General features: G+C 39.5%; 1 protein-coding gene across 1 annotated transcript in view; it reads left to right on the forward strand.

The window, feature by feature from the left end:
* Positions 1-10000, forward strand: part of LOC138030269 (excitatory amino acid transporter-like) — a 34894-nt gene that overhangs the window by 9951 nt on the left and 14943 nt on the right. Inside the window, exons 2-6 of the mRNA XM_068878169.1 lie at positions 1006-1048; positions 4000-4331; positions 4982-5215; positions 6974-7168; positions 8868-9002. Coding sequence (XP_068734270.1) covers positions 1006-1048; positions 4000-4331; positions 4982-5215; positions 6974-7168; positions 8868-9002 — 939 coding nt within the window. The remainder of the gene's footprint in view (positions 1-1005; positions 1049-3999; positions 4332-4981; positions 5216-6973; positions 7169-8867; positions 9003-10000) is intronic.

The following is a 10000-nucleotide window of genomic DNA, read 5'->3' on the forward strand; positions in this document are numbered from 1 at the left end:
GACAGGCCTATCAAAACAAGCGGATGGCAGTTTCGTAAATGGATTTTCCGCACTGAAAACTCATCGGAACTTTCGAGAAACGGGCAGCTGGAATGTAAAACTTTCTAATGTTGGACATTAAAATTCCAGTATACCATTAATTTACAGCACTGAATTTAGCCGAGGGTCGACTTTGGTAGTTAAGCCAGGTTCTTATGCTAGAAAGAATGAACTGGCAAGACTTTATATGCTCTTCAGGCCAAGAAGGGTCGTAGCCCTGCGCTTCCCTTCTTCATTTACCCTCTATGGAGCGGCTTGGATGGCGCCAGGGTGGCAGCACCTCAACTGTTGAGCTCCACATTGCTCTCACTGCTATTGAAATTCATCTTTTTGAAATGCAGACAAGTGCAACTCTGCTTTCTTCGCACCTTCGTCGCGTGTCGCTTTATGATGTCGCACTAGAATCTGAACCGAGAAAACGTGAAGATTACTGGATTATTAAAAAAAAGAACAACCTTATTCGTTTTGTGTGTGTCAGATTCGTAGTTGATTTTAAAGCCTCAGGTTTCTGCAGCTGATTCCTGTCAAGACATGACACATCACATTCACCATATACGTATCAATGACTGACAAATGAGGCATTTATTGAAATTAGGAACTCGAAGACCTGTGCGTTACGTACCATCAATACCATCTAATCACATATGTGCCTCCACATTGAATAGTCATTTATGTAAGCAGCAACTTATATATTGTGGTCAGCCTCAGGCGCATCGGTACAGTGTATGACTGTGACACCAAGGTGAAGTTGTAGCTCTGGAAATAGCCCAATTTCGATAAATTAAAATTCGGTCCTAAAGCAAAGGTATTGTCTCGAGGCTCTGGGGAATAAACTCATATATATCCTTGTATTTATTCTCCAGAGCCTCGAGATAATGCCTTTTGTTTAGGACTGAATTTAATATATCGAAATTGAATTGGTCTATTGTTACATTTGTTCTTTTGACTTTTGATACTTACCCACAGGAGCTGTTTTCCAGTGAACATTGTGGAAGCCACATTCATACAGGTAAAGGCTGATTTTCATTTGTTCGTTACGATCGCTGCAATGGCTGGGAAAAAAAAAATCCGCGATTATAGTGATAACAGTTGAACACCTCCACAATGGCCACCTTGGGGAAAGAAACAAAATGGCCTTTGTTGGGAGTAGATTGGAGGTAGCGGTGTCATATTACACCTGTTTTTTTTTTGTCATGCTTACTGTATCCCTGGTTCTTTGATTGTACCTGACGTCACGACGGGCTTGTTGATGGAAAGAACAATAGCGAAATTTGACTTTGTGGGGCTTTGAATCTCCCATTTTCGATGTCAAGTATAATTGCAGAGCGCTTAACGTTATCTTTACCTTTCCATATTAAAAAAAAAATTATCATATTCGAATTTTTCAAAAATTCCTTATCAAAGCATAACAAGCTGGCACGATAGAGAAAAACTGGAAGAATGAAAGTTTTGACAATTTGTTTTCTGCCAATAACGGTGAGGTTTCGCCATCTCCAAATTAGTAGCTTTTGTTTCATAGCGTTAATTCCTCAAAGTTCAGCTTTTGTTTTAACCGTTTATCGTATGTAAAGTGCACTCCTGGTATCTTGAACTCAGGAACGTAATACAATTTAATGCTGTAGTTTAGGCAAAATTACCTAGTAACGTTATCTCTGTCTTTTCTTTGTTCATCTTAAGTTCGGTGCACTTTCAGAAACATTTTACGACATCTAAAAACTGTGTTAAACAATGGTTGTTTCTTACAAAGGCAGTCAGATCATCTGCAAATAGTCCGAGTTTAATCTCCTCGTTATCCACCGGAATACCCTAATGTCCTTAATTATTACCACGTATGCTAATACATAAAACCATAATAAAAAGATAGGCCGATGGGGGATAGCCCTGCCTGACTCCCCGCTCGACAACAAACCACGAGGTTGAGTAGGCGAACGAAGCCCTTGCACATTCCAAGAGAGTGTCTTAAAGTCTACGTGACTTATCTCGACTGAAGCTAACATGACCTTTCAAAGTGCAGGGCGTTACAATTATAATAATTTCACATGCAAATTGCATATTGATTGAGCGCAATGAAAACCCTTGAGGCTTAAAAAGGTACCAGTCGACACAGAGGGGGAACTTTAACACAAAACACAAAGGCTGCTGATAATTATATCCAACGCGCAGCTCCTGGGAATTGGTACTGTTTCGACTTGTGCAACTAGAAACCCCCGCTATGGAAAAAAAGACTATTGGTAAATAGAGACCGCCGTAAAGGACAGTAAGCCAATAGCAATTTAAGTCTTTTAAACGGTCATTCTCAAGCATCCTTCGATAAGGCCTGCCTCCCTAGCGCGTTTGAGTAAAGGTGACTATTTCTTCCTACTCTCCTGAATCTCTCTCGGAAGACCCGAATAAATCTTGACGTCGATATGTCCCCTCCTTTCCAATGATCGTTTAAAAGCGCGTGCTTTGTCACTTTATTTTTAAAAACGGGCGATAATCGGCCGAGAATTTCCTGGTTTTTTAACTTCGATGCATTCCCCTTCCATAAAACGGTCAACAGTAAACACCTTATGACTGGTCCCGAGGGAAACAAAATGAACTGTTTCCCGAGGGACCAGTCATTAAGTGATTTATTATATCGCGGAAAAAGAAAAAGGTGCAACGTTAACAGCAACGGCGGTCGTCGGTTAACATACGCGGGTAACAGTGCACTGTTACCCTCTGACGTCATAGATCTTCCACTGTTGCACTCTTCCACTGTTGCTCCACTTTTGGCGGGAAACAGTTTTATTGTTAGATGTCATGAGACCTCGAAGTAACCAATGAGAGCGCGCGCTTCTGGGGGAAAAACTCAGCTACATAACAATTTCGCTTGTGTTTTCCTCAGTTACCTCTTCTGTCTCTGGAATTCCAATAAAACGCAGATTTTCGCGTCGATTGTACACGTCCTGATAGAGTAGTCGTCCAGTGAGGGATTTTGTCTCGCATTTATTACTTTCAACACTACAATTTAAATTCTCTACCTCCTCGTTCATGTCCTTAACTGTCTTCTCAATCTCGCTGGGCCTACCTTTGAGTGTGGAGATGTCCTCTTGAACAGTCTTCATTACGCATTCTAAACTGGTCAGTTTCTGCACGAATCCATCAACGTTCTTCTCCATGATGATCTTCCAATTTCGCTAAAACTTGATGCAGTGTCGATGCTACTTCGCTTGACATGTCTACAGCTAAGACAACTTCAACGACTTCTTCCGTCGGGATGATGTCTTCACCAATAGACTCACAAAAACGCTTCTCTCTTATTGTGTAGGAATCGTTATCACTACTACCACTACTGCTTCCTCTTGTCTTTTATTTAAATGTACTAAAGAAATCGGTCATAAAAAAGTGGTCTCACTCAAAATTCAGAATTTGCGAGAACACATATGCGGACGTCTTCACTCATTTATACCTACAATTGTAGTTCCCACAGAAGATATCAGGATGCACTGTGTTGGTGATACAGCTCTTGCACGAGTGTTCGATAAGCTCCGAGTTCTTCCCTCTTGTGAAAGATCATTCGAGGCCAAAAATTTATAGGTTCTTTGTACTTCGTAACGTCGTCCTCTACGTTGAAGAACACCTATAAATATAAAAAAAAAAAACAGCTTTAGGCAGAAGTCGACGCTTCACACCAGCCATGTTGAAGTATCACGACTGGCTCGAATCCGAGCGCGTGGTCAATGCAAAATCGTCCGCGGAAAGCAGTGCCGCTTCGTTTTGTTCCCGCAAAAATCTTGCAGTAGCCGTTCTAAAAATAGAAAATACCTAAAAGTGATGGGCCTCATTCCATCGCAGATGGAGACTTCTGGGTTATGAACTTCTGCCAACGTTAACATGCATGTAGATTCTCTTTATTGTAAAGATAAGAAACACTCACCAAGCCAATTCTAAAATCAGGATTCGGATAACTGTTCAAATATTTTATTCCATCCGTAGAAAAGAACTAAGTACAAGCAAGTCGCACCACAATTCAAAGAACATGATGAGATAGTCAACTTGTCCACAATTTCACATAACAGCGATTTCAAGGTCTTCAGTAACGGAACCCACAACTTTACAACTATTAAAGTACTGATTTCTCCGGGATCAGATACCGTTCCCGCTGGTCTTGAAATAGCAGCCCGCAACATGAATGTCCTTGGTTTGGTTGTGTTTTCCATAGTGTTCGGTATCGTGTTGGGTCGCGTGAAGGAGCGTGGAGAGCCTGTCAAGAGGTTTTTTGAGTCACTGAATGAGATAATAATGGAGATGATAGGCTTGGTCATGTGGTAAGACATGTTTGCCTCTTTATAAAGGTTATTGGTTGAGTGAGGGAGGGGATTGTTGTGCTGTTTCAGTCGAAAAATAGTTTTGTATAGTTAAGTAAGAAAAAAGAACTGGGCCAAACTATCAGTTACAGTCGAGTTAAAAGCTTTTATAAAGTTTTAATGTATGTTGGTAAAGGTGAACATTTTTTTTTATTGCCTACCCCCCCCCCCCCCCCCCCCCCATTTTAGCGGTATTTCCAACCAAGAGAGCTTTCAAGTATCAAATGGATAAATGGATAATTTAAAAATAAAGAAAATAAATTTGAGACTTTCTGTTTTGCACCAGAGTGTTTTTTTTTGTCACAATGATCGAGCCGACCGAAGTTTTCCTTAATTCCATCTGGAGGGAGAGTAGCACACCTGGTTAGACGCTCTCTCTTTTTGACCTTAGGTTACCTATCAAAGATTGAACTGGGTAACTGATATAATCTTTTTTTATTCATTTCTTTTAAGACTCCTTAACGTATAGGTGTAGGCAGACCGTAGGTTTTTTAAGTCGCAGTGTTAGCATTTATTAGATTTCAATACCTGGTCAGGAGCAATCCAGAGTAAAACGAACTAAGCTGTAAAATTATGCGTTGTCCAATCATGATTACGATGCGTTTTTCTAGGTGTTCTCCGATTGGCATTTGTAGTTTGATTGCAGCAAAGTTAGCAAACATGGATAACATTGGGGAAGCATTGAAGATGTTAGGTTACTTAATGGGGACAGCCATTGCTGGCTTGCTTGCTCATGGCCTGATTGTGCTGCCGCTGGTTTATTTCATATTTACGAGGAAGAATCCTTTAATTTACATGAAAAATCTCTCTGATGCCGTGGTTACAGCGTACGGTACAGATTCCAGGTGCGTGTGATTTTCGAATGGTGGCGAAACAAATGATGTTTGGCTTGGCATTAACAGAGCAGATATTTTTCGTACGAGTGTGGCAATAATGCGCTTATTATTGTTGTCATTGCTATCATTAATATTTCTATTTCAATGTTAATCTACAATCTCGGACAAAACTGTTGAGACAGTGACACAAATTCACCTCCATTTTGACACACCCCTACTTACTCCCACCTTCCCACTCCCCTTCCCCCTCAGTCAATGTTATAGTATATTTCCGACCAAGATAAGGCAACATTGAGTTTTGGGGGAGGGGAAAGGGCGGCTTTTAAGCTGAACGTTTGGATAAGTTGTTAGAGTACCAAAAATGCCGCTTTGTCTCAACAGGTTTTGTCCAAGATTGTAGGTGATGCTAAAAAAAATTGGAGCAAAAAATTATGCGCATTGAGGATAAGGGAGTTGTCGGGAATGACCTTTACAACTCCTCAGAGGTTAGCAGCATCCTATATTCCCCAAGCGTTATTCACGTACGTTTTCGTGCCACAACGTTTCCGTCGTGCCTAACTAATCAATTAAAATGGGTCAATTTAATGCAACAAATCTTACATTAAGAAGAATTATAATTAAGGTAATTCCCATGAAAATGACGTACTATCCATATTTTTTCGAAGTTGGCATAATTGATATTCATACACAGGAAATTAAAAAAAAACGCAATTAAAAGATGGGGTCACCGTGCTTGTTTTCGCGCTGTATGCCCTTTATTCTAAGTGTTTTTAACCAAATTTCGCGAGAAGAGTTCGAAACCAGATCAACCGGAAAACTTGTTGTTATGTAGCAAAAACTACTAAATATTACTGAAATATTGAACCTGCTTGTTTGTCCGGGCTATAATCTTTAAGTAAAGTGATTTCAAGTTGCTTAATCTTGTAAAGAAATGTAAGCAAATTGGACCGCTACAGTCATCACCTTGCACTCAGTGTCAGGAGCTCCAAATGCAGTTTCACGTCATTTATAGGTAAATACTACAACTTTTACTAGCCAACTTTTTTTCTCCTTAAAATATGTTACCGCGTACCTATTACGACTAAATAAAGCCATTTAAAATGGGAGGTCACCGTGCTCGTTTCTTTGCAACACGATGATAAATGGATGGCAAAGGGGCAGTTTCGGCTTCAAAATGATCATTTTCCGTCAAAGGACTGGGGCGAGTTCCAAAACAACACCTTCTTAAGGACGGTGCCTACTAATTAACGATATTTTTGCCCCGGTGTGTGATTATGCAGGAAATGTAGATCTTAACAAGTGTTATTGAAATCCAAAAAGAAAATTGGGGGTAACCACGCATTTTTCAAAGATAATTCATGAACAATATTTGTAAAGAGCTTTAAAATACAAAGCAATGTATGGCGTTCTTTCCCAAATTGAAGCTTAATTATCTCTCAAAAATGCATGGTTACCCCCAATTTTCTTTTTGGTTACCAAGAGTACTTACTAAGATCTACTTTCTCCGGATAGTTCAAAATTGCGCAAAAATATCCTTGTATTAGTAAGCATCGGCGATAGGAAATCCGAGTATCTGGAGATGCGCAGAACGTATGCGCAATAACAATAGTAGGCACCGTCCTTAACAGTTAACAGCGCTCTTTGTTGCCTTTTTTCAGATGGCCGACGTGAAACCCCGCCATTTCCGATGTTATGCCCAGTATGAGATGCCCTTTGCAAAATAAGGGAATCACCTTAATTCCATTCATTTCTCATTCTTCTTCTTAGCGCTGCTACTTTGCCAACTACTATCAAGTGTGTTGAGCAGTACAATGGCATCGACAAACGCATCAGTCGTTTCGTACTACCATTGGGTGCCACCGTCAACATGGACGGAACTGCGTTGTACGAAGGTGTCTGTGCACTTTGGATTGCTCAGCTTCATAATATTGATCTTAGTGCTGGTCAAATCATCACAACAGTGTAAGTACCAAATATTTACGTTGTTTTGTAACAGCATTAATTGAAGGTATGACAAGTCAAAGTCAAAGGAAGCAGCCAAACAAAATTGTACTTTTCGCGTCTTGCTGCAACTTTTAAAAGATTTCAACTGCAAAAATTACAAACTACAAATTGGAATAAAGAGAATACGTTCGTTCTCTTTATCTCACGTAGTACAGCTACGTAGTTTTATGGGAGTTGTATCAAGATTTAAGGGTTTAGAACGCACTAAATAAGTGGAAAGCGGTTTTCTCTGCATGCTTTGCTGGTTGTTTTTGTAATTTGTTGAACAGAAAAATACCGAGATGTTAAAGGAATTACATCTTCCATTTACACCCCGGGTTGTAGCATAACTCAGACTGTTTCGTTCTTGTTCACTTTTTGGCACCATTCCCATATGAATAGAAAATCTTTAAGTCAGATAAATGCCTCTTACTAACCGAGTTCGAGGTCCGTACTGTAAGTTATTTATTTTCCCGTTGATTCGCGCTTGGGCCATAAATCGACGGGAAAAAAAACACGAGGATCCGTAACTTACACTACGGACCGAGAAAACGAGGTTAGTGAGAAGTTACCCAGCGGAAGGTTCAACTGCTACAAAGATGGCCGTGTCAAAACCCGAAAAACTAAATCTTCTTGGCTGTTTGAAATGGCTGCTTGCAAGATTCAAACAGTTTTACAAGTTTATGTAACAGAAACGACATGAAAAACTTGCTAGATAATGTTTTATTGAAAGTTTAAATTTATTGGGCTGTACAGTGGGCCATACTGTAGAATGGGGCCCGCTAATTTAGCCAATCGCAGCGCGCGTACTATCTGTGAGATATGATAAAATAAAATATCTTTATAAATAAGTTAAGCCGCTACTTGAGGTGAAACGACAGAAAAAGCCGAGTAAAAAAATATTCCGGCTCAAGTGACGTTTATAACTGCGATGATCAACATGTAACTTGGTTTTCTCCGTGAAATATATGGCTTTCATTTTGAACTTCGGTCGACAAATAAAAAAAATGCACACCTTTTAACGTCCACGTCTTAAAATGACGTCGATCATCATCTGAAAATTTCACAATGTAGGGTTGACTATCTTGGCGCAAAAAAGTTGCCATTTTCGAGGATTTATTCACAGTTCAAAACATGCAAACAATTTTCGTTCGCCCTTGAACAAACACTGACCTTTTTAATGTCTTTTAATGTCTTTTTCAGACAAAGGAAAAGTACTTTTATCGTGAAATTATTTAAGTCGGTGACGATGGGAGGTAAACTTATGTAAATACTTTGGTCTTTGGAGCAAGGATGGCACAGTCGGTTAGTGCGCAGCCTTGGTGCAAGAGGTCCTGAGTTCGATGCCCGGATCTCGCATCCTTGTTTCGACTCCTTTCCTTTCCGTGTAGCTAGTAGCTTTAAATACCCGTAAAACGGAGCACTGATGGAGAGGGGGGAGTACAATGAGCGCACCGTCGACCTCAGGTTTGTCAGTGATTAAAAGTCCCTGTTACGAGTTATCGACGTTAAGTAAGGTCTACTTTACTTTAATACAGCACCAGGATTTTCTGCGACACCAGCCTATACCAGAAAACAGATGATTGTTACGTTTTTTTGTGCATCAGAAATAACACGTTTTGGACAACCAAAAAGCGTTGCCTCTGTTTCTTCTGACGCATAGTGTTTGTTTACACAGGTTAACAGCTATGGCTGCTGCTGTTGGTGCTGCTGCAATTCCATCTGCAGGACTGGTTACTATGCTTATTGTCCTGCAAGCGGTGAATCTTCCGCTGGAAGACGTAGCCCTTCTCTGGGCTGTTGATTGGTTCATGTAAGCAGTCATTCTCTTGTAATATCAGTATTTTTTTCACACAGGCAGCTAGAAAATAGTGGTGTCACATAAGCACCGAGAATATAACGCATGCATGCATCTTTCAATTTAAAGATCTCAGCGGCTTTCAAAAGTGGTGAACATTTTAAGATCATCATTATTTGCTCCCGTTTTCAAATTATCTTTTTTACTTTCTTTGATCTGCGTTGACTATAATCATATTTTAAACGAATAAAGGCTCTTTAACTGGTGATTAAGTATCGTTTCGAGATCTGTTTCTGACATTGACATTCAACCCCCGAACTTCTCAAAGATTTGCAGCCTCTACATGAACGTAGTACGCACAGATAAATCTATCTCGATAGCTTTTTGTTGACATCTTCAAACCAAATGTTTTGGTTGTGTCAGAGCTTAATTGTGTATGATTTTCGGTGCGTCTTTCATAAAATGGATCAGGACAAATTGGCAAGCATAACGAGTTGCGTAGTTAATAATGGCTTTTTTACACCATCCTTTCAGGTTAAGGTGGCTCAAACCAGTTTCTACACTTGAAAGAAACGTTCTTATTAGAAGGATTGACACTACAACACTTTATCATTTAATAGCAATGTTATGGTACCATATCAAACACCAATTATTGCTGAAAAAGATTCGGTCATTTTTGAGACGTAAAAAGTAACCGCTCCAACAGGAAAGCCCTGCTACGTTGTGAATGTAAAAATTTTAGGTGTTTACTTTACTTATAATACATCAATGTTTTATAAATTAAAATTTGAATCAATTGAAAAATCATTAAAACAATTGATAAAAGGATGGAGTTGGAGAGGATTAACGCTGATTGGAAAAGTGCACATTATCAAATCGTTTGCTTTACCTACGATCCTGTATAGGCTTACGTTACTTTCAAGTAACAAAGAGTTTATTAAGAAAATAAAATCGTTCTTATTTTGTTTTGTCTGGAAAGGTAAATATAAAGTTAAACGCGCGGTTCTAATAAA

This window comes from Montipora capricornis, chromosome 13, assembly GCF_036669925.1.
Source record: "Montipora capricornis isolate CH-2021 chromosome 13, ASM3666992v2, whole genome shotgun sequence".
In the NCBI taxonomy this organism is placed as follows: domain Eukaryota; kingdom Metazoa; phylum Cnidaria; class Anthozoa; order Scleractinia; family Acroporidae; genus Montipora; species Montipora capricornis.